Source organism: Haliotis cracherodii, unplaced genomic scaffold (genome assembly GCF_022045235.1).
Source record: "Haliotis cracherodii isolate W230 unplaced genomic scaffold, xgHalCrac1.p SCAF_33, whole genome shotgun sequence".
Taxonomy (NCBI): Eukaryota; Metazoa; Mollusca; class Gastropoda; order Lepetellida; family Haliotidae; genus Haliotis; species Haliotis cracherodii.
Window position 1 is genome coordinate 971,616 of NW_027266290.1, and position 25,919 is coordinate 997,534.

Genomic DNA, 25,919 nt, shown 5'->3' on the forward strand with positions numbered 1-25,919 from the left:
ACTTCATTGACGTGGTTCCTGCAACAATGTGGGTCTTCTGTCTCTGGTTCCTCCCGACTGTTTGGGGAGGAACGGAACTTCTAAAGAACGCCGACTTTGAGAACCCCCACTTCAGCAGCTCCGACTGGAGGGCCATGTCCGGCACCATCGCATCGACATCCGACGCCTACCACGGCCACACGGCGGCTAAAGTCACTAAAAGGTGGACCCCAATTTTTCATTTTCTGAACATGGCTTTCTACTTCAAATACACGCAGGAACACTGTCGAGTCAATCTGAGGAAGAAACGACATAATCACACAGCTTGATTAGACTTGACATTTCCACACCTTAGCAACACTAATACAATGCTATACCATTAGAATTTAATATGAATTTTCTATCTCTTACCAGCTAAAACGGGGGCACTGGTGGCCCATCCGTGTAAGGCGCCGCAATTAGCTGTGCAGAGTTGCATCCCTTGGACACGCAAGAAACCTGTGATTTGATTAATCCCGGTTCATGTTTCCAACCATATTACCTGATTGTTACAACGTTATTTTCTCCATTTCAGCTGATACATAGAGAATCTCACCCGAGTGTCTTTTGATATCAAATATATCAACACGAGTTGATAAAAGTGGGAAAACTCAGAGGCTTGCCGAGGGTTTTTGCCACTTTTATCAACGAGTGTTGATATATTTGATATCAATAGACACGAGGGTGAGATTTTATTTATCATTCAACATCATTCTTCCAACTTTTTCAGTTTGTAGACAGTAATAAGCAGTGTCTAAAGTGTAAAAAGTACTGCTAATAGCTTTAGTAGTAGAGCCATTAGTGATGTCATTTGATTGCGACGTCATGGTAACCAATGACGTAACAATGGTCTGCAAAGCATTGTGTGGCAATGTTATTGCAGCGATATCTACAGTGTAGATATCGCTTGATCTCACTCAAGCGATATCTCCTGTGGGAGCCAATTTTGGATGATAAATATCATCCACAAAGACTTAAACGTACCAGATCTTTCTCCTAAATATTACGTTTCAAGTAAGAGGCCGTGGTGTAGTCTAGCAGCGTTCGCTTGTAACACCGAAGATCCGGGTTCTGTTTCCCACCATGAATAAAACCCATTTCTGGTTTCCCCCACCTTAATATTGGGGGCGCAAAACCATATGAACTGGTGACCCGAGCATGCAAACACTTTTAAGACTAGATGTTTAGATGTATTCACCGTTTCAGAGACTATGTCCATATTGAATATTATTAACCGTTTTAATGTTTTTATATCTAATTTTCGTGAACAAAATCTTAACACGTAAGCTCATGACATTACGTTCATACGTGTTATGGGTGAGCATCATCTGTTACCCAATGAAAACTACGTTTCTTGTTAACCATAACTCGCTGTGCAGAATTACGCCCCTTGGTCGTGGCTGGATCGGCTGACAGTCGTTTTACCCGTCACTCACTCATTAATGGTATACAGCTATTAAGAATCTCCTTTTTTCAGAACTCACAGTTACGGCGCACTTGAGCAATACGTCACGGTCAAGAAAGGTCACCGCTACTACTTCCGGGCACATGTGAAGATACTGAACTATGCACGAGGGGAAAACGTGCAAGATGTGGCATCAGGGATGGGATTCAAGGAAAGAGGCAGCGGTGACTTAAACCTTTTGCAAGATCTAGTTTTCACCCGTAAAAGGTTTCATACGTCGACACACAGGAGAATGTTTTTGTTTTGTTTGTGTGTTGTTTAGAGCCGCATGACGACGGTCTGTAAATAATCGAGTCTGGGCCAGACAATTCATTGATTGACATCGTGAGCATCGATCTACGCTATTGGGATACGAAGACATGCATCAACCAAGTCAGCGAGCCTGACCACCCGATCCTGTGGCTGTGCATGATTTGTATCCATGTTTACTCATCCACTCTAGCATTTTCATCATCCAAAAGTGGCTTCCACATTCATGAGATATCTAGGTGAGATCTCGCGATATCTTCTAGAAGATAATAGCCATGCGGCTTCCCATAGTAAATGTACTGGTCGGGAGTTTTACATTAACCCCTTAAACTACAGGTGACATTGGTCAAGCAGGTCATATGAACTCTACATCCGGGTGACTTTATTCAGGTCAGTAGAACCACGTAGTTGCCATGCAGAGGATTAGGTGAAAGATCAGCCACCAATCTAAGACTTAAACTAATTAATCTATAAAATTAGAGTTCTTATTTTACTAGTTATTCTAAATATTTGACAATATAATCGATTAGGAAGAAATAAGCTTCAGCTGGCATTACTACAACTCCCTGGCGGCACAAGGGATGGTGGCTACGCAATATATCTTCGTCATACACCTGTGGTGTCAACCTGTCTCTACAGCGATCGCATTAATATGTGTCTAGATGACCTTATATAACACCGAGTATGACCTGAGTAGATACAAGATCCGGGTTAGAAAAGGTCTTCAGCAACCCATGCTTGCAGTAAAAGGCGACTATGCTTGTCGTAAGAGGCGACTGACGGGATCGGGTGGTCAGGCTCGCTGACTTGGTTGATGCATGTCATCGATCCCAATTACGTGGATCGATGCTCGTTATATTAATCACTGATGTGTCTGGTCCAGACTCGATTATTTACAGACCGCCGTCATATAGCTGGAATATTGCTGAGTGCGGAGTTAAACAGCAAACCAACCAACCGACCATCCAGATTAGAAACAAATGGCGACTTGAAGATACATCGTAACGCATGTACATCGTATACTCAACGACCTCCTCCTTGGTCTAGTGGATAGATCCCTGGCCGCGTCATACCAAAAAAACATTAAAAGGCGGTACTTGTTGTTGCCCTGCCTGGCGCTCGGCATTACGGGGATAACACTGTGTCTCGTTGCTATATAAGTACAATCATCTTGAACGCGACGTTAAACCCCATGTCACCCCACCTCGTATGTTCACCGCGTACAATATGCAGGTGAGGTGAGGTGATATGGGGTTTAACGTCGCGAGCAAGACTGTGTGTGTGTGTGTGTGTGTGTGCCGAGCCGACCTGTCCTTGTTTTAGCCCCTTAATGCCGAGCGCTAGACAGGGTAACATCAAGTACCATCATTTAACGTCTTTAGGTATGACGCGGCCTGGGGTCGAACCCCGGACCTCCCGCTCTCTGGGCGGACGCTCTACCACTAGACCACGGAGCCGGTGTACTACAGTCAGTGATGTAATGTATATACGTCATGACACCAGGTAAGATGCACTACCAGGGGTTCGGCGTGACTCCGTACATACAGATTGGCCAGTGGCACATCATCGGCGGGGATACACTGATCCCGGATGTAGGTAAGATGTAGCTTACAAACTGTAGTGTCTTGGTTTTGTCAGATAAAAGACGTTTTGAATATTCTGGTGGAGAAACCTTCATCTCAAAAGCCTCTGTTTCGAAAACATATTTGTTTACCATCCAATGATGATTTATTAAAAGTAAAACAGGTTCAATCTCATTCTTGTACTTGTTTCCGGTTGCTAATGCGGTGCGTAATCTTTATGACGTCTTGACAGATTTGCACCAGGACTCATGTGATGTATATTTTTGGATAGCCAAGTATAATGCCATGTTTGGTAATGTATTCATCTTTTTAAACCGAACGCCAGCGAACTCTTCAACGCGGACGGTGCACCTTCTTTAATGTTTCGGCAAAACAAAGTTCGACATGCAGACATTGCAATGACGTCATTGATCTAAAACAAAATATCAGTGCCCGTGCATTCCGTGAACATCTGCACACACAAATACAACGAACTGCGAATTGTCTTAGAGGGCAAGTAAAGTGAAACATTTAGTTCATTCATAAAATTCATAATATTCGAAGAAAGTATTCAACTGTCCAAGTGAAAGCGATGAAATCACATGCTCCGCAACCTATTTGGGTTAACTGTTTTCATTGGCTGTCACGGTTGCCGCGTTTATCTATCTCTTCATTCTTAGCTTTTGTATATACATGTATACTGTTTCTACTATTTCTGTTAATCCTACAAAAATATCAACATTACATACATTGTTGAATGTGTGAAGCGGCCCTTGATCTTGACATTGTGGACAACTAGGATAACAATTAACAATCGGTTAACAACCATAAAACTAAAACTAAACTGCCCTCGGCCCTTTTCCGTGTGTTACACAATCCGAGGTAGAAGCAAGCAGACTGGGCGTCGGCCCAAACGTCATGATATTTAAAGTAGCGTAGCGCGTCAAACACCGAGAACCCGTTTAAACTCCAGTAAGGGGATTCCCCGCAGTGGCGGAATATATCGTTTGGGAAACGATTTCGTCTGTCGCTTTTTATCGTCTGTTTTACGTTAGTTTTTGCTTGGTATACGGATCCGTAGACATCACAAATCGAAGATCCAGAAGAAGATACATATGAGAATGACAAGATTTTTATTATACCGCCGACGGTAAAGTTTTCGTTGACAATATAAATATTCTAAGACATTTTCGTGTGACTAAAACAGAATGTTGTACAACAATAAATTCCCATTTTTGTTTTATCAGCTTACCAAGCAAAATCAACTTTAAGATGATTAAAAAAATCCTGTAAAATGCTTATTTTATGATTATGATTATTATTTTTCGACTTTACGACCAAATATTCCACTATCAAAAAATCGCAAACAAAAACAGAAGGCCGACCTAACTGTATTATTAATCATTTATAAATGATAAAAAGACAATCAATTAGATTATCCTATTTTATAATGTTATAGATATCACTGATGCACATGTGTACATCCGACCTGACGACCAGAGCGTGGACTTCATCGTGGACTACGCCAGTCTACAGGAAGTCCCCCCTCTGTCGGGATTCCCCGCCGACGCCAACAAGAGGATTGACACTATCCGGAAAGCTGATATCACGATCAGGTACTACCTTGGTACAGCCAAACCATAGGGTCAGAATTAATACAAATATAGGCTTCGAACCCACGAAAGGATGAGTGTAGCGTGACTTCATCTATTGACCCCGTACACTTTATAGTGGTTTTCAGTGACACATCTGCTAGATTGGGGGTCAGACTCGGTAACTTGGTTGATTGCGTGTCATCGTATCCTGTTGGCGTGGGACGTTGCTCATTATGTCCATCACTAGTTTGGTCAACACTCGATTATTTACAATCCGCCGTCATATAGCTGGAATTGTGCTCCGTACGGAGTTAAACAACAAAGTATGAAACGTTTTCACAGCTTTATACATCTAGTCAATATAGTAAATTCAAATTTTTCGTTTCGTGCAGTCAGTGATACATTTTATGCGAACACATTTACTTTTTCATATGCATGGTACACAGACTTGATGACCATTCAGTAGCGCCAAGCGGTCTAAGTGTAGAGGTAAGATGGAACCTCGCTCTTTAGACCTCGCCACTTAAAATAGAATCACGAAATAGAGCGTTTATTATAGCATGCAGCTATCTTCGTTGATTAATAATCACGTTATTTCATGAATCTATTTCAAGTGGGAAGGATTAAAGTGATAAATACGGTAAAATTGGTGTTTTGTATGGAATACTGTTAGGGGCATTCTCTCGTTATCGCATTCCAACGATCTTGACCTTTGGAAACACGCTAACGGTGTCAAACTTTCGAGAATGCGAGATGGCAAGAATCTGACCAAATCTTGCGTTCTCGACATTTCAAACATTCATTCAAGGTCAAGATCGCGAGAATGTAAGATCACGAGAATGTCCCTTACAGTATACCATATTTACTTGCATATGGCAATACCATACCGCTTATGAATTAAATATAACTGCTACTTAATTAATGATATGGAAGACATAAAAGTCGTTCTTGATATAAGGATAAGTGACACTGCAGTGGAATATGTAAAAAAATGACGACAGTTTCAAACAGTTTACAATAGAATTAGACTTTTCCGACATAGTTTAAAGCTGTAGGGTTTCTGCTGTTTTCTTACTTAGCGTCAAGGCATGAGGGTATAACATGTGCGCGATTGGGGTCCCTCTACACAACCTTAACACCATGTTAATCGTAAGTTAAAGCCCAACTTAAACCGGTACCACGGTTGGTTCGCGCAGCAAGCTTAGCGCTTTCAGCAAGCGGCGGCACAAAACTGCTGCAATATCTGTACCATATCCGGTTGTAATTGCGCATGCGTAGCGTACTTAATTACGAATGTAAATAAACATGGAGGCATGTTTTGGGCGGTGATTAGATAACATGAAACCCTTCTGGGGTTAATTTGGCGAGAGTTTATTTTCAAAAAAACTGCACGTACAAAAAAATTACTAAATTTTGTTTTCAATCGATATTAAGAATTAATTAACTGTCGTCCAATCGCAGCCTACCAGAAATCGATCACCGCATGTCCACTAGTTTTGGTAGACAGGGGCCCAAGTCTAGATATATCTAAAGTTGTGTTGTCGCACAGACCCCTCATCTTTGGTCTCCACGTCATCTGTTTCACAGACAAAAGAGAATCAGTTAAAAGACGAGTACAGCTAGAATGAAGCATTGTTCTGGGCTCCATTTATATTTTACTTCTTATTTTTTAGATATATAGTTTCAAATATGATATTTATGGGAATAAATGCTGGTCTAGTCTAGTCTAGTCTAGTCCCTAGAGGCAAGGGTCCCGTTCCACAAGGCAATCTTAACACTACGATTGTCGTAAGTCAGTTTTAAAGTATGGGAGTTACGATCGTCTTAGCGCTTCGACTGTCGTAAGTCTATGTTAAAGTACGTGATTTTCGATCGTCGTAGAGCTACGATTGTCGTAAGTCTATGTTAAAGTATGGGAGTTACGATCGTCTTAGAGCTTTGACTGTCAGAAGTCTATGTTAAAGTACGGGAGTAACGATCGTCGTAGAGCTACGATTGTCGTAAGTCTATGTTAAAGTATGGGAGTTACGATCGTCTTAGAGCTTCGACTGTCGTAAGTCTATGTTAAAGTACGGGAGTAAAGATCGTCGTAGAGCTACGATTGTCGTAAGTCTATGTTAAAGAACGGGAGTTACGATCGTCGTAGAGCTACGATTGTCGTGAGTCAATGTTAAAGTATGGGAGTTACGATCGTCTTAGCTCTTCGACTGTCGTAAGTCTATGTTAAAGTACGGGAGTAACGATCGTCGTAGAGCTACGATTGTCGTAAGTCCATGTTAAAGTACGGGAGTAACGATCGTCTTAGAGCTTCGACTGTCGTAAGTCTGTGTTAAAGAACGGGAGTTACGACCGTCGTAGAGCTACGATTGTCGTAAATCTATGTTAAAGTATGGGAGTAACGATCGTCTTAGCGCTTCGACTGTAAGAAGTCTATGTTAAAGTACGGGAGTTACGATCGTCGTAGAGGTTCGATTGTCGTAAGTCAAGGTTACAGTATGGGAGTTACCATCGTCTGAGCGCTTCCTCTGTCATAAGTCTAAGTTAAAGTATGGGAGTTTAGCGCCTTAGCGCTAAGATCGGTTTGTGGAACGGGGCCCAGTTCCATGTGCTTCTTCACTAAATAGTTCTGATGATACTGGCAGGTGGTTTTTGTGTACTTATTTAAACTGTTTAACCACCAAACCAAAAAAATGTTTAATATTTGGATTCTTATACTAATGTTTCAGGCAGAGGAAACCGCAGGTATGTTTGGCTTCGGGGCAGCTATAAATGCATTAGCACTGGTGGACCCGAGCAAGAAGGGCTATCAGGACTTCTTCTACCAGAACTTCAACTGGGCCGTCAATGGAGGTTATCTCAAGTGGAAAACCATGGAACCACACAGAGTGAGCCGACATTGTTCTTACTGCATTCCTTTCATTTTGCCAACTGTCTGCTTTGAATAATGCCATCGTAATTTACTCTCGTTCATTGCACTTTTTCACTGAGGTAGCTGGAATAATTGTCCATTATAACGTGTCCCTTCCTTAATCCATCCTTCTCGCATCCATATCCAATCCTTATCCCATCTTTATCCCATCCTTATGCCATCTCTGTACATCCTTATCCCATCCTTTTCCCACCTTACCCCGTCTTTATCCCATCTCTATCCATCCTTATCCCATCCTCATCCTATGTATGGACACAGCTGGGCAAGAAGGTGTCCGATTTCGCTGCGCAGAGTTGCACCCCTTAGTCGTGCAGTGATCCGCTGATAATCAGTTCGAACCCAAGTTTCACCTGAGTTACAATCCTTGGTCTGTCAGCTACATGCCTAAGGAGGTGAATAAATGTTAGTCTGTAAATGTAATCTGGAATACAATATAATGTCACTGATGCCTCTAGATATATATCTGCCTTCTTTATAAAGCAGTGCACTGTTACGGCCACATCTATATTGTGCTTTATAGGGTCACATCGACTACAACACTGCAATGAAGGCCATAGACGCACTACTGCATCACGGGTATTAATTTAAACTTTTATAATATTACATGATCTATTCCTTATATTTGCAAAATATAAACATGTTGTCCTCTTGTAAGTGCACTTATATTCATACATCTGTCTTTTTGCGATGAAGATATTTGCTTGAATGAACTTTTCATATCATAATATGGAGTTTTTATGTTTAGCATTAAAGTTAGAGGTCACAATATCTTCAATATAAGTTCAATGGTAGTGTAAGTGTATCAACCAGGTGTCTTTCAATCAGCGGTCGCTGTTATATTCAGGGTCAACGTTAGAGGTCACAGTATCTTTAATATATGTTCAATGGTAGTGTAAGTGTATCAACCAGGTGTCTTTCAGTAAGCGACTGTTATATTCAGGGTCAAAGTTCGAGGACACAATATCTTCTGGGAATCGAACTCGCCTGCCTGGGTTGACCATCTGTCCGGACAAGCCCTGCGCCAGGCCATGGAGAAACGCTTGACCGATGTGGTTGGACATTACAAGGGGAAGTAAGTCATCCGGGGTTGGACGCAGCTGTAATGACATATCAGTGTTTATAATGAACATACATGTTCCTGTAGGTAACCATCATGACAGACCTACAGAAGGGCTGATAATAATTCCATCAGCAAATATGATCATCACCTTGTAGTTGGAAGCTACTATGATGATGTACAAAGGGTCGCGCCTGTTTATGATGAAACCTACGATCACAGGTATACAGACTTAACAAGATCATTATTGGGGCAGATGAGGGATTTGGGTACCATGGTAAACGAACAGTTACTCATCGTAAACATGTTTTTGCTGACTTTGGAAGAACTGTATATCTTGTTTGATAACATCTGTGATTTGATTTTCATTTGTTAGATTGTGGACAGCAGAAATAATGATATATGTTCATTATTAGGTCTTTGAAAGGCATTTAGAAGTGATACACAGAAGGAAGAGAATATATGGATGTCAACTTCTTTATTATGAGGAACACAACGTTTCGGAGTATATACTTACTCCTTCATCGGGTGATGTGTGTGCGTATGTGTGTTAGTGTGTGTGTGTTAGTGTGTTAGTGTGTGTGTGTGCGTGTGCGTGTGCGTGTGCGTGTGTGTGTTAGCAAGCATTCACCTGTACCAGTTGTCCTTCTAATTATTCTTGACACAGTATATATTTCTACATATTCTGTCAATGGTCTCTTACTTGCAGACCCGTAATCTCCATGAAGTGAAGGCAAAACATGTCATGCTATTGAAACCCAGTACAGCGTACGACCGTTCAGAGACAGATATATGCCATGCTATTGAAACCCAGTACAGCGTAAGACCGTTCAGAAAAAGGCATACACCATGCTATTGAAACCCAGTACAGCGTAAGACCGTTCAGAGACAGGCATACGTCATGCTATTGAAACCCAGTACAGTGTAAGGCCGTTCAAACACAGGCATACGTCATGCTATTAAAAACCAAGTACAGTGTAAGACCGTTCAGACACAGGCATACGTCATGCTATTAAAACCCAGTACAGCGTAAGATCGTTCAGAGACAGGCATACGTCATGCTATTGAAACCCAGTACAGGGTAAGACCGTTCAGAGACAGGCATACGCCATGCTATTGAAACCCAGTACAGCGTAAGACCGTTCAGACACAGGCATACATCATGCTATTGAAACCCAGTACAGCGTACGACCGTTCAATGACAGGCATGTGCCACGTTATTGGAACCCAGTACAGTGTGAGACCGTTCAGAGACAGGTATACGTCATGCTATTGAAACCAACTCCAGTGTAAAAACCCTTCAGAGACAGGCATCCGTCATGCTATTGAAACCCAGTACAGTGTAAGACCGTTTCAGAGACAGGCACACGTCATGCTATTGAAACCCAGTACAGCGTAAAACATTTCAGAGACAGGCATTGCCTTCTATCCAAGGTTACAGCACTGGGATGTCGACAATGAGGCTTTAAGCAATGACACACTCGTGCGCCACTCCGGAGACCGAAATCTCACCATGTGGATGTTCAGAGAGGCCCACAAGATCGACCCTAACGTTCAACTGTTCCTCAACGACCACGAAATTGTTAACTATAACAAACACACTGTGGTAAGGGGTCCTACTTACACCTCCTAGCTGCGGGGGTGGGGGTGGGGGTGGGGGTGGGGGTGGGGGGGGGTGGGGTGGGGGGGGTGGGGGGGGTGGGCAACAGGTGGCCCAGTCGTCTAAGGAGCCGCGATTCGCTGTGCAGAGTTGCGTCCCTTAGGCACGCCAGAAACCTATGATTGTGGGTTCAAATCCCGGTTCGCCACGATTATGTTTCTAGGTTTGTCAGCACCATACCCGTGCTCGTGGGTTTCACCGAAGTGGTAAACGTCTGAGAGCTGCATCACTTCGGGCTTTCCTCCCACATTAAGCTGACACGCCGCGATATAACTGGAATACTGTTTAAAGCGGCGTTAAACCAAACTCACTCACTCACTCCTAGCTGCGGTAACCGTATATATGTGTGCTCCTGTCTATAAGCGTTTTTGATATTGACTTGTAGCTACTGGAAGTCCCACACTGTTTTCCTGATAGATCCCGACCCAAGTCTCTGTCGCACTTTATTTGCTTCAGCATGTGTCGTGATCTAACGAAAATGCAGCATGATTCATTTCCTAAGACACTCGTCTTTGAAATACGAGTACTTATGCTTTAAATCTTGCAAAAATATATTTACTTATTGAGTTGGAAACAGGGCGGGTAAAGATTGCGCTCAGCAATGGCAGTCAACAATCTGTACCCTCCCGTGTGCCAACCCGATAAGGCCATGTAAAAATACGTGGTCGAAAATATAAAAACACATATTTGAAGGCAAGTATTTTAGGAGGCGAATTGATTTGAAGTTTATATAGGATTACGATCCACGTACACTATAGCATGGCTGTTAATGGGTATATAACGTCTTTTGTTTGTGAGTTGTTCACTGGTATCGTTTTGTATTTTGAATTCATTATTTGTGAATAGAGAACCTTTTATATTTGAACCGAATGGTCGCCCATTTGCCACACGACTACGGCCTGTAAGGAATCGAGTCTTGGCCAGATAATACAGTGATAGTGAACCAAAAAGGTGTCACGATAGCGCATTTACTCATTTTGTTGAAACGAAAAACGATAGGTTAATTTTGATTTTCGCCTGTTGCGTAAGTGCAGAGATTGTGTTGTTTACAAATAAAGAGAAACACTTCAGAAATATGTTCGTAAAATCAACAAAATCGTCATTTGAGACCTGTCAAATTATGTGACATCGGGAAGGTGGTTTTCCTACTTGATTGAGCTGTAATAGTACTTATTAGTGCGTAAAACAAAATCAGAGAGACTAGACCAACGGTAATTAAATTAAAACTAAATATGTCTGGTTTATATGTTTATATGTATATCATTTATGAGGGGACATTTGTCAAGTATGCAAGTTGCTTTTGTTATCGTATCAAGAACCTTGTAAAAGTTGTTTGTTGTTTCATGATTGTAAATGTTGTTTGGCGTTTTCTACCTGTCAGGCTTTAGAAGACCAGGCTGTGTACTTCAAGGGAGCGGGGGTTCCTGTGGGAGGAATAGGAATACAGAGTCACCTCCACCACCCTATCGACCTGGCGGTGGTCAAGGTAACGTCAGCACTGAAGGTTATAGCGACTCGTGTACTTGTACATGTGACAAGAGTGTGTGAGTGAGTATGGTTTTACGCCGCTTTTAGCAATATTCCAGCAATATCACGGCGGGGAACACCAGAAATGGGCTTCACACATTTGTTAAACAACAAAGAAACAAAACTCAAGTGTTCATTAACTTATTTGACTAATACATTCGTTACTATTCGTTACTAAGTTACATATATTGCCATATGTTTGTGTGTATGACTTAGTAAGGAATACAGGGCACAAGCACACTGTTCCTATAAGACGTCACCTGGTTCTCTAGGCTCGTCTGGACGAGGTGGCCCGGGCTGGACTGCCCATCTGGATCACGGAGCTGACGGTGGAGGGGGTGTCAGAGAAGGACAAGCCACAGATGTTTGACGACCTGCTGCGTCTCTACTTCAGCCACCCGGCAGTCCAGGGCGTCATGCTGTGGGGGTTCTGGAGCAACATAATGTCCCGACCTGAGTCAGCTCTGTGTACAGGGTCGGGCTGCACGGTAATTGTCATATATTTTGAGAAGACGTCAGCCCTACTAGTCAGAGTGAGTGAGTGACTTGCGTTTAAAACTGAGTATGGTTTTACGCCGCTTTTAGCAATATTCCAGCACTATCACGGCGGGGGACACCCGAAATTGGCTTTACACATTGTACCAATGTCGGGAATGGAACCCGGGTCTTCAGCGTGACGAGCGAACGCTTTAACCACTAGGCTACCCGACCGCCCCTGAAACCAAAGAGCACGGGTACATGGTACTGAGTGAGCATTGTTTTACGCCGCTTTTAGCAATTTTCCAGCCATACCACGGCGGGGGACACCAGGAATAGGCTTCACACATTGCCCCCATGTGGGGAATCGGACCCGGGTCTTCGGCGTGACTGGCGAACACTTTAACCACTAGGCTACCCCACCGCCCGGGAATGGTACCGAGAACTTGGTGATAATTAAGGGTGCAGCTAGGTACATTTAGATGAACACAGCTGTAGTACAGTCAAACACGGCTGTGTCGAAGTTGAAGGGACCTTTGTAAATACTTCGAGTTATCCGAGGTTCGACACAACCGAGACATGATAGATAGAGAAGCAATACGCTTTTACTTCGAGACAACCGTAAGTTCGACACATCAAAGTTCGACACAACCGTGTTTGCCTGTTTGAGGAAATGTTCTGAAAGTTTGACTACCCTTTCACACACCCCGAAAGAGATAAAATATTCAGGTATATCTGACAATGTTTATAATATGACTTATGGGTGCTGACATTTTCCTCCTTGATAGCCAAATGAGAGTGGCAAACGTGTCCATCAACTCTTACAAACCGAATGGCGGACGCACGAGAACCACAACATCCAGAAAGGTCAAACAGTCCGCATCCGGGGATTTAAAGGACACTACACGTTGCGCGTGAAGCACAGTGGCCACGTGATCCACGAGGAAAGTTTCTATCTGGGCTACAAGGGGACGGACCTCAAAGTGTCGCTCACTGGATCCAGTAGGTGGATGTGTTGTGTTTTCTGTGCAAAACTTAAAGAGTGACTTTGCTCAACGGTCGTGTTTAGCATGATTCAAGACGATGTATCAGACCCCGTGATCCGGGTTAGAATTGATCTTCAGCAACCCATGCTTGCCGCAAGAGGCGACTATTGGGATCGGGTTGTCAGACCCTCTGACTTGGTTGACGCATGTCATCGTATCCCAAATGCGTAGATCGATGCTCATGACGTTAGTCATAGGATTGCCTGGTCCAGACTATTTCGTTTTTGAAACACACATGAATTGATTATTTACAGACGCAGTCATACAGCTAGATCAACGCTACAACGACCAATCAACCAAACGCTACTAATAATTATCATTTAGATTCGTATTCATGATAAAAACTGAGTTAACAAAGTAGAACTCGAATTCCTATCACTTGCCTTGACTTTAAATTTATCCGAACCAAGTCCCCCCATTATATGATTTTGCGTGAAAGATGTCACAGATGTCAAAGTAAAAGTCGGATATGTTTAGGAATATGTCAAAGTAAAAGTCGGTTACCTTTCTGCCTTGTACTTGGGACCTATTCCTTTAAAATTTGATCCTTGTCGGTGCTAATTATCTACATGACTTCCATTGGCCCATTGCTGTTTCCATTCTTTTACCTATCAGTGCTCATTACCCCCGGCCTCCCGTTTGGTCATTGTCCATTGCCTTTTACCTATCTGTGATTACTTAAGTACTGACTTCCATACAATCAGTGCTGATAACTGTAAACTGTTTGCTTCCGTTGTCTATTGCCATTCGTGACCAACTCGTGTTATTCCGGGACGAGCCGAATAGCGACTCGTGCCCCTCTCATAGCCATTTTTTTGCGACCGGGTTCCGTCTTAGCGCAAACGGGCATAACTAAAACAACATTCGTCACCACTCGCCCCTTTCCGTAACCTGCAAGAAGACTCGTTCCCCTATCGATGAATGGGGAAATATATGTGAACCAGTACGCAACGAGTTGACAATTGTTTTAGGTTTTAGACGACTGGGCCACCCGTGCCCCCTGGTGGCCTATTGCCCGTGTTTGAAAATGTATAAAAAATATTGTTATGCCCAAATATGTTTGACAAATTTGTTCTTGCGTATAACTTTTTATTCATGACTCACTTGTGTATATATGAACTAACTTGTTCTCGTCGCTATATGGCTGAAATAATGCCGATGCGACGTTATAGTGTAACTCGCTCACTCTTGCACCAATTTTGTCGGACATTTAAAATCAGCTTTTCTTCTCAGGCACGAGTCCACATGTGGATCAAATTCTGGTCGGCTGAGGCTGAGGCAGAACAGCATAGAACGTTTGGAAACGCTGTGTATATCACTTCTTGTGGCGTAGACCATCAACAAAATATGTTGAATTAAAACTAAAAAAGTAAACCATTGGTGTCATTGTCATTTCCAGCATGTACAGTGGTATTGAGTTCACCAGTGGTCCACAGTGGGGTCTTCATCACGAAATGGATCCCTTGGTTGGTTGGTTTGTTGTTTAACGCCGCACTCAGAATATTCCAGCTATATGACGGTGGTCTATAAATAATCGAGTCTGGACAAGACAATCCAGTGATTGACATCATCAGCATTGATCTACGCAATTGGGATCGATGACATGCTTTAACAAAGTCAGCGAGCCTGACCACCCGTTAGTCGCCTCTTACGACAAGCATAGTCGCCTTATACCGCAAGCATGGGTAAATGGATCCCTTATTTGTCGTGGGTTCGAATCCCAACGTTTGTGCCCTTACCCGCGTTCCTGGATGTTACTAATGTTGTAAATCTCTATGAACTGCGTGACATGAAGATGTCGCTCTGTGGTGTATCTGAACTAACGTTCACAGGGCATTATACGCAACTCCCTCACCCACTGGTCTTATGATGCAGCTACATGTACAGAGTGACTTGATGCCTCTGTTATCCCGAGACCCGTGAAGATCCAGGGTAGAATAGGTCTTCAGCAACCCATTCTTGCCGTAAAAGGTGACTATGCTCGTCGTAAGAGGCGACTAACAGGATCGGGTGGTCAGGCTCGCTGACTTGGTTGATCCCTATTACGTGGATCAATGCTGATGATGTCAATCACTGGATTGTATCGTCCAGACTCGATCATTTACAGACCACCGTCATATAGCTGGAATGTGGCTGAGTGAGGCGTTAAACAACAAACAAACACACATCTTATCCCGAAGTTAAGCGTCAGTAAGATACTGACGACAACTCCCTTTGGGATTCCTTGTTAGAATAGGACCCCAGCAACCTATGCTGGTCGTAAGAGGCCACCAAAAGGATCGGATAGTATAAAGGCCCCGTGTCATCAAATCCAGAAGGCGTGGATCGTTGCTTATAATATTGGTCACTGGATTGTCTTGTCCAGACTCGATTATTAACAGGCCTCGGTCATATGGCTGGCATATTAATCACTAAAGGCGTCATGCGGTTGAGATACGATGACATGCATCAACCAAGTCAGCGAACCTGACCACCCGATGCCGTTAGTCGCCTATTACAAGTACAGTCGCCTTTAACGACATGGATTACTGAAGACCTATTCTATCCCGGATCTTCACGAATCTAGTCACATGTACATGTTTACTGATCTACTCGAATGTTTAACACAAGAGTGAGTGAGTGAGTTGGGTTTAACTCCGCTTTTAACATTATTCCAGTTATATCACGGCGTGTCAGCTTAATGTGGGAGGAAAGCCCGAAGTGATGCAGGTCTCAGACGTTTACCACTTTGGTGAAACCCACGGGCACGGGTATGGTGCTGACAAACCTAGAAACATAATCGAGGAGAGATTCGAACGCACAATCATAGGTTTCTGGCGTGCCCAAAGGGACGCAACTCTGCCCAGCGAATTGCGGTGCCTTAGACGACTGGGCCACCCCTGCCCCCGTTTAACACAAGACATGTGCCCACTGCTAGTGGCACAATATGACAACAATGTAATCTCCGTTCAGCCACATAACAACGTGAACACCGCCCTTTACAAACAAAATGGCGCACACAGGATACTTTAGACAACAAGACATGTCAGACCGTCCTTAGCAAGAGGTAAAAGGCAAGAACCCCATGCGCATGAAACACCATGTCACGTGATACCAGGACAACATCTACACGAGTGTCGCAACAAGTCGTCAGCATAGGGCTAATATTTCAAAACAATTTGTTGTGGAAGAATGGATGTTTCTTGAACCCAAGTGAAAACGATTATACTCATGAAGAAAAAATGGTTTGTTGTCAACTATAGGCATGTGCGGACAAACACCACTCTAACAGTCTCTTACAGTGAGTGAGTGAATTGGGTTTAACGCCGCTTTTAACAGTATTCCAGTTATTACACGGCGTGTCAGCTTAATGTGGGAGGAAAGCCCGAAGTGATGCAGGTCTCACACATATGATGCTAGCCAACCTAGAAACATAATCGGGGTGAACCGGGATTCGAACCCCCAATGATAGGTTTCTGGCGTGCCCAACCGAGGCGCCTCAGACGACTGGGCCACCCTCTGATATCTTGCCCCAGCTTACAGCCATGAGACACCCATCTCTATACCACCCGGGAACCAGTACCAAACAGAAGGTGAAATCAGTGATGACACCAGGTGTTCGCGAGATGTGTGTGTGTGTGTGTGTGTGTGTGTGTGTGTGTGTTCCAGTTATATCAGGGCGTGTCAGCTTAATCGTGGGAGAAAAGCCCGAAGTGATGCAGGTCTCAGACGTTTACCACTTCGGTGAAACCCACGAGTACAGATATGGAGCTGACAAACCTAGAAACCGGGATTCGAACTCACAAAATTAGGTTTCTGATGCATCCAAGGGACGCAACTCTACTCAGCGAATCGCGGCGCCTTAGACGATTGGGCCATCCGTGCGCCCGTTAGCCGACTGAGATTGCATACCGCAGTGTAACATGAATACCCCACTCAGACACAGTATGCTTAAAATTGATTTTCATGAGTGAGTGAGTGAGTTTGGTTTTACGCCTCTTTCCAGCAATATCGAGGCGGGGGACACCAGAAATGGGCTTTTCACACTGTACCCATGTCAATGATTGAACCCGGGTCTTCGGCCTGAGAAGCTAACGCTTCAACCACTAGGCTACCCGACCGCCGATCTTCAAAAATCCGGACCGCCTTCGTGGTCTAGTGGTAAAGTGTCCGCCCGGAGAGCGGAAGGTCCGGGGTTCGATCCCCGGCCGCGTCATACCAAAAGACGTTAAAAGATGGTACTTGTTGTTACCCTGTCTGGGACTCGGCAATAAGGGGCTAAAATAAGGACTGGTCGGCTCGGAGTCAGTATACTGTGTCTGAGTGGGGTTTTCATGTTAAACTGCGGCATGGTATCTCAGTGAGCTAGCACTATAAATCGGCATCAGTCCGGACTAATACAAGCAGCCACACAAACACACACACGTACATGCACGTCGCTATGTAAGTGCAATAATCTTGGACGCGACGTTAAACCCCATTTCACCTCACCTCAAAAACCCGTGCTTGTCGTAAGAAGCGACTAACAGGATCGGGTGGTCAGGCAGCCTGACTTGGTTGGTCGATGCTCATGATGTCAATCACTGGCTGGTGTGGTACAAACTCGACCACTAACGCCTTTGTTTGTATATTGGAGTGCGGCGTTAAATCACAACAAACAAACCAAGCTTCAAGTCCACACATGAGCCACATTCTAGTTGCTTGAAATGCCAACATAGGCCTCTCGGACGAGGTGTCTATTGCACTACCTAGTTGTAAATAAACAAGCAAGATCCCTTTGTAGTATTGCACGTCGTTTACAGTAAACAACAGATTGGTGGAGGTCCGTTGTTTGCGACATTTATTCTTCTAAGCAACAAGTTCCTGACACATCTCCGACCAGGTCAGCCAGCATGTATTGATTTCAGGGGGCCTGTGTCCTTCCCGACATCCTCACACCTCGATGTTTTGGCAGCATCAGATGGTCAATATTGCTTTCTCTGCCATACAAATAGCGTTAAGATTCAGTCTACGGTCTGTACATTGTGGGGCGAAAGTCCGGAACGATCCCAAAGTAAGTTTGTTCAGGTGAATCCCACACGACCAGCCCGGCGCAACGCGGCACAGTTTATAGCTATAAGCAAATTAACCAACGCCCACTGGAATCGAACTCTCAACAAATACAACACTTGGTCGAGGATAAAGCAACGAGCGAAACTCAGCGCTCATATGACGGAAAGACAGTCGAGCGAGGACTTGATTTTGGATTTACGTTGAACTCTGGGCAAAGGTAGGCGCAATTTGGTTCTTAAGATAACTCGTGGCGGCATTCGTCCTTGTCATGAAAATATCTGGGGTCCTGAAATCTCAAATTTAATGTATTTTTTTATGTAATGGTTCAAGTCATTCGATAACGAACAAGATAAATCAAGAACATCTACACATATGTCAAACAATCTACGTTCATCCACAGGGTTAGCTGTAGGCGAAATTATGGATATACCTGTATGTATGAGTGCGTATAGTTTTACGCCGCTTTTAGCAATATTCCAGCAATATCTCGGCGGGGGACACCAGAAATAGGCTTCACATGTTGTGCCTGTGAGGGTTGTATGTGTAAACATGCGCCGATGGACTACATTCTTCAAGAATCATTTAATCAACTCCATTCTTGCTCCTTTTGTTATAGGTTGATTGATAAAAACGTGCATATGTTCTGTGTCAAAAACTCGACTAATGATATCATCGGCTTCCCGCTTATTCGTTTTTACACATTGTACTCAGTCGGCTTCAAGGGGTATTAGTTTCCAAACGTAACTTCTTTGAGAGGCATTTAGAAGTTGGAATACTAAGTAAGGAGAATGTGTGAGTGAATACGGTTTTACGCCGCTTTTAGCAATATTCCAGCAATATCACGGCGTGGGACACCAGAAATGGGCTTCACCCATGGTACCCATGTCGGGAATCGAACCCGAGTCTTCGGCGTGACTAGCGAACGCTTTAACCACTAGGCTACCCGACCGCCCCAATAAGTAAGGATAAGATATATGGATGAACAACTTCTTTATTACAATATTACAATTAGGAACGTCGTATCAAACGCACCGTGTACATAACAGGCATCTCCGATCCATTGTAACTACATCCCAATCTACTCATGTGTATAAACACTGCCTCATACCTGTATATATGCTCCTTATTCATACTAAAGTAAACTACGTTTATAACGAACACGTTTATAACGAACTGACGGATATTACGAACTTAATTTTTGGTCCCGGCCATTTGCTGTACAGACGTTGTATATATGCATATAACGAACTACGGTTATAACGAAGTAAAAATAGTGGTCCATTTGAGTTCGTTATAACCGTCGTTTACTGTATGTACATCACTTGCTTGATACCGGTGTTAGAACCTACACCGAACGTCGCTCCTAATTGTAATAAAGAAGTCGTTCATCCAAATATCTTCTCCTTACTTTCCAAAAGGATGCTTTGCATCCAACAGCAATGCTGTATAATCATTGGATGTATTATCTAACAGTATGTAATGTCCCTCAGCTACATGTACATGTGATTTCTATAGAGTACGCACACACATTTCGCGAAGTATCCATCACAGGTAAATATAGGAATATCAAGTTGTTTCTTCATTATAAGTAACCATCCTTTAACTCGAACAAAAGGTTGAACCTAATATTCGAACCTCAAATGTCATCCTCCCTGACCACCAAACCCCGCCCCAAACACTCCGCCCCTCGACCCTAGCGCCCTAGCACCCCGAACACCGAACTCCGAACCCAGACCCCAGACCACAGACCACAGACTCCAGGCCACAGACCACAAACCACAGACTCCAGACCCAAGACTCCAGACCACAGACCACAGACCACAGACTCCAGACCACAGACCACAGACCCCAAACCCCAGACCGCAGACTCCAGACCCCAGACTTCAGACTCCAGACCCCAGACCACCCGGCACGACCCTCTGCTGTTTTACAGCTCCTGTTTCACTGAACCCATACTCAACGATTCGCTCGCATTTCTAAAATATTGCTCTAAAATGGAAACAGGTGTGTCCACTTCGTTGACATAATGTATAAAATAAGAGAATCGAAACAATTTCATAACATCGAAATATTAAAATAATTAATGTTCATATTGAGCGTTGCATGTTATCGAGGATGGACCTGTAACTTTACGAATGAAATACACTTTACTGTTATAAATCAACGTCTCTCCAAGCACCCAAGTGTCTTATCATGTTTGACGACCAGCTCCTCAAAGAAGAGCAATTAGAATTCAGCCCATGGATGAAGCACACACCTTTTATTTGAGCAAAGCAATAATAATATCGCTATGTTGTTTTGGGTAAACAGCGCCTAAACGCGAACAGAGAGCTTACATATGTTACATTCTCCGGGTCACGACAATCTGATCTGTTCCACTGCATAAACATAGCAGAGAGTGACAGTTTTCTCCCGTTTTGTGTTGCTCACGTTTAGAGCTTATGTGTTTCACTGATGGCGTTTATTCGCACTAACTGATATATCACATTTCATAATACATCGAACAAACACTTACAAATATTCAACCTTTAAGGGCGAAAGGGAAAAAACCCAGTACTGAGTCATTTTGCAGATGCATGTTTAAAAGCATATTTTCCTTTCGAAATAAAATCCTTTTCAACGAGGAATGTATGATCATTGGCGTCTCAAATGTAATAAAAATATACTTTTTTCTTTCAGATGTTATTTGAATAAATCAGCTCTCATTGAAGCCGCGATGAAGCCAATTACGGCGGAGGATATTCGTTATTGCTAGGTAACCAGAGGGTGGAGTTTTACAAGGTGGTGTTTTATGCCCATCCAATAATGTTTATATAGGAAGCGGACGTTCTGTTGAACCTCTGAATGATGGATACCTTGTTCTGGTTGGTGGTTGCCAGTGCAACAGGTAAGAATAAGATTTTAAAAACCTGAATAACCTTTGAGAAAGTGCAACTTTGTTTGCGCCTGCGTATCTATAATTTGATATATTTTACTTTTAACAATCTTTTCAGTAGGTTTAAAACATAACCGATGTACATAGTGTTCCTCTTTTCAAATACGTGTCTGTAAACTTATCGCCGACGTTTCATCAAATTTTATCCAGAACTTCGTTCATGTTTGCATTCTTGTATAGTGAACTACGGTTATAACGAACTCAAATGGACCACTAGTTTTAGTTCGTTATAACCATAGTTCGTTATATGCATATATACAACGTTTATATAGCAAATTGCAGGGACCAAAAAATAAGTTCGCAATATCCGTCAGTTCGTTATAAGTGTGTTCGTTATTTACGTAGTTTACTGTATATCTGATGCTTTCTATCATTTGCATTGATTACTAGAATGATGTAGAACACCATGTCCTTATTAAGAGTTTCCATGTATGACATTACAGGACTGTTCGATTTCTGGCCATTTAACGTCAAAGAAAGCAACAAAACAAATGCATTTTCTCTACATACTGGAATTAGCAGACCGTGATACAATTTATACTTTTGGATAAAGATATCAATTGTCAAACGAAATTATTACTTTTAAACATATTATTGATGTTAAATAAGGGAAAAGGGGAGTATTTGAAGTAATACACAACTATCGGCCCCCTAAATTCTATCGAGCCCCTGATAATTAAAGGAGTAGCACAAAAAGAGGTTTCCTCATCTTCAATAACCTTCTCAACTCAACTCGAAAGGTTGCACGGGAATCACGCACGTTGAGACGCCCAACGCTAACACCGTATTCGTGCGTGTGTGATTCCCGTGCACCCTTTCGAGTTGAGTTGATTGGTTCAACTGTGTCATATGGCCCTGTGACGCAGGGGTAGCATTATGCAGATGGCTGTTTCAATGAATGCTCGTTCCACCCGTGACGAAAAGGTCCGGTTGTTGATGAAATATAGTGATAGCTAAATAGACAGATTTTTTATTCATGCACCGATTGTCTTTAAATGTAATATCCAGTTATGTATGACTGTTTAATCATCTCATACCAACTTTGACTCGAGTAGGTCAATTAGCTTTTCAGATATTGTAGTAAACGTCGGTACCTTAAATTACCTTCCAGACTATACGTGTATTTGACAGTGTCAAATGTCGTGTTTTGGAACTGTGGAAGAGTGTCTTCATGTACAGATACACGTGCCACGTGAAACCCATTTTGGTGTGCCCCGCTGTCATATTGCTAGACTATTACTAAAAGCAGCTTAAAAGCATACTCACTCCCATATGTAGTCTATCCTACAGACCCTGATACAAATATATATCAAATACAGCCCATGCAAGTCTATAATGTTTGGCAAGTCTAGATTACTGCAGTATCAGGGCTCCCTTTTATCATATTTCTATTAAGATAACTGAACAACTGTTTTTTTTCTGTACGATATGTTCATTTCAGAGACTAGATGTTAGTCTATCCCATATGTGTCTTTTTGGATAGTCGATGGATATTTAAGGCATTGTTGTCTTTTCATGCTTAATTAAACTCAGGTTGTAGGCCAAATACGTTCTATGTGGATGGTTTCAAACCTAGATAATCTCATGGATGGATCAAATACAAGTTGTCAGTGATCGTCGTCAATATAAAAATGATAGCTGGGTGTATTTGTGCACACAGTACTGACGTCACTGAGCCAGTCGACGTCATGGGTTCACCTCTGCGACGGCCGGCGGGGGTCGTTCCCTCACCCCGACTACTGCAACCAGTACATCGTGTGCGCCAACGCCAGGATCTACGTCATGAACTGCCCCGTCAGTCTCCACTTCAACGCTGCCCGGGGGTACTGTGATTACCCCAGGAACGCCCGATGCAGGCTCAGCAGGCCAACGACATGTAAGCTTCGAGTGTGTTTATGCATATGAGAATTGTTGACAGGTTATAAAGCTAAATTGTGCTGACTGCGCCCTCCACTCACTCACTCATTGACTCAGAATACACACGGAGCAGATATTTGAGCCCCTCTACAATCTCCACCTACACCCACCCGTGAAGACCCGGGACTTCAGCATCCCTCGTGTCGTAAGAGCCGACTAACGGGATCGGGAGGTCAGACTCGCTGACTTGGTTATTGCATGTCATCGTATCCCAATTGCGTAGATCGATGCTGATGAAGTCAATCACTGGATTGTCTGGTCCAGACTCGATTATTTACAGACCGCCGTTATATAGCTGGAATAATGCTGAGTGCGACTTTTAACAACAAACAAACAAAACATACACATACACCAAATTCTTTTTCATTTTTGAAACACTGTACGAGTAATGGCCATAAGAGATTTTTCAATATGGTTGTCATGGTGGCCATTTTGAAATTCAAATTCGAACCTTTGGAAGAGCAAAGGGAGCATATACATTAAGCCCCACTACAAATTACACGTACACCACAGGCTGAGTCCAAGTATTAGTGTATTGTCCATAAATGGATTGTTCAATGTTTATTTCAAAACGGCAATGTTGACATTCAGATTCCAGTGTCTTGAACAAAGATCGTTGACATCATTGGCTGGAACGTCAAACAAGTGGTAGTTTCAGACCCATTTACATTCTAGAGAGAGTGAGTTGGTGGGCTCACGTCTCTGTGGATAATACTTGAGTTGTGTAGAGGCGTATATTCCGCGGAGGAATACCCGAAGTCTGCAAGTTGCCCGGGGGCACGGGTGACCCAGTCGTCTAAGGCATCGCGATTCGCTGTGTAGAGTTGCGTCCCTTGGGCACGCCAGAAACCTATCATTGTGGGTTCGAATCCCGGTTCGCCCCGATTATGTTTCTAGGTTTGTCAGCACCATACCCGTGCTCGCTGGTTTCACCGAAGTGGTAAACGTCTGAGACCTGCATCACTTCGGGCTTACCTCCCACATTAAGCTGACACGCCTTGATATAACTGGAATACTGTTAAAAGCGGCGTTAAACCAAACTCACTCACTCACAAGTTGCCCAAATGTCCAGGGTGCTGCGGTTCACTGTGCAGTAGAGTTGCGTCCCTTGGTTGCAGGCACTTTCTCTCTATACTATGGCTGCCAGCGGTCACAGCTCCCCACTGTGGTAGGCGGCCATAACCGACTGACCGTTATGTTTACAAACAATTAATTAGTGTCGTGATGTCGAATACTCTTCACCCAGCTAAATTATGTTTGTTTGTTTAATTTTAATTTCAATTTCATTTCAACTATCATTTTTTTGGACCCTGAAGATCCAGGGTAGAATAGGTATCCAGCAACCCAAGCCTGTCGTAAAAGGCTCACTGACTTGTTTGATGCATAGCATCGTATCCCAATTGCCTGGTTCGATGCTCATGATGTCAGTCACTGGATTGTCTGGTCCAGACTCGATTATTTACAGACCGCCGTCATATAGCTGGAATATTGCGGCGGCGTTAAACAAAAAAACTTCAAAAAAACCTTCAAAAAAATAAAATATACCTAACTAATATATAAAACCCACTCACTCACTGATCGCGTAGTAATCAACCGCTTCCTTTTCAGGCCCGGACCTGATGGTGTGTCCAAACCATGTGATGTACTTCGAGTTCCCTGATTGGTCCAACTGTTCGAGTTTCTACGTGTGCGCAGAAGGCCAATTGGCGAAGAGATCCTGTCCGGGGGGTCTTTTCTATGACTTCATCAACTGGAAATGCACCTACGAGAATGAGGCCACATGCTTCCAGCCCACCAGTTAGACGCCTGCGTTATATCAGAAGTTAAAGGATCGGCTGTATAATGTGAACTATTCAAATGCTGCTTGGGAGCTTCTAGTGCGTTTGTTTACTGACTTAAACTGGACTTAAAATAGAAATATAAAACTTGTTTTGTTGAAATGATTTTGGAAAACGTATTGGTGGTCGGGCAGGCATATTTAATTACTCCCCTTTCCCATTGACCTACTGATTTGAATTCGTTACTTAAATTATAAAAACAGAGGCGGGAAGAATCATATTTTCTAATTCCGTTAACCAAGTGATACCACGACGGGGAATCCCCTAACAGCTACTTGTGATTGTGACGATCTTATCGATACCATCTGTTGTATTGTTCAAACTGAAAATAAACTTACAGAAAATACAGATTCTTTAATTGTAATTTAACTGAAAAAAATAATATGCTCCTCTCCTCCTAGGATTGATCACTTTACCTATTGCTATGACAAATTAGCCTTGCTCCAAGTCTGTACTGAATGATAAATCCATGCGTGTATAGTAATTGTAAGGCTTATAATAAGCAAGTCTATATATGCGGACAGTTCTAATGACACCAGTCTTTTATAGCGACAAATTGTATTAATTTATATAATCATTCTAGGAATTACGATTTTAACTAATTATTATTGCT

At 43.0% G+C, this 25,919-nt stretch overlaps 2 protein-coding genes across 2 annotated transcripts; both read left to right on the plus strand.

The window, feature by feature from the left end:
- The first annotated feature begins 6 nt into the window (after positions 1-6).
- Positions 7-14,909, plus strand: LOC139477413 (uncharacterized). Its single transcript, XM_071259978.1, has 13 exons — positions 7-202; positions 1,496-1,647; positions 3,236-3,328; positions 4,754-4,910; positions 5,336-5,378; positions 7,616-7,774; positions 8,339-8,394; positions 8,759-8,890; positions 10,310-10,481; positions 11,917-12,021; positions 12,335-12,550; positions 13,328-13,541; positions 14,819-14,909. The coding sequence occupies exons 1-13, from the start codon at positions 27-29 to the stop codon at positions 14,854-14,856; spliced, it is 1,713 nt and encodes a 570-aa protein (XP_071116079.1). The 5' UTR covers positions 7-26; the 3' UTR covers positions 14,857-14,909.
- Positions 14,910-18,751: 3,842 nt separating this feature from the next.
- On the plus strand, positions 18,752-25,652 carry LOC139477409 (chondroitin proteoglycan 2-like). Its single transcript, XM_071259975.1, has 4 exons — positions 18,752-18,833; positions 21,296-21,503; positions 23,212-23,427; positions 25,077-25,652. The coding sequence occupies exons 2-4, from the start codon at positions 21,461-21,463 to the stop codon at positions 25,268-25,270; spliced, it is 453 nt and encodes a 150-aa protein (XP_071116076.1). The 5' UTR covers positions 18,752-18,833; positions 21,296-21,460; the 3' UTR covers positions 25,271-25,652.
- Positions 25,653-25,919: the final 267 nt, after the last annotated feature.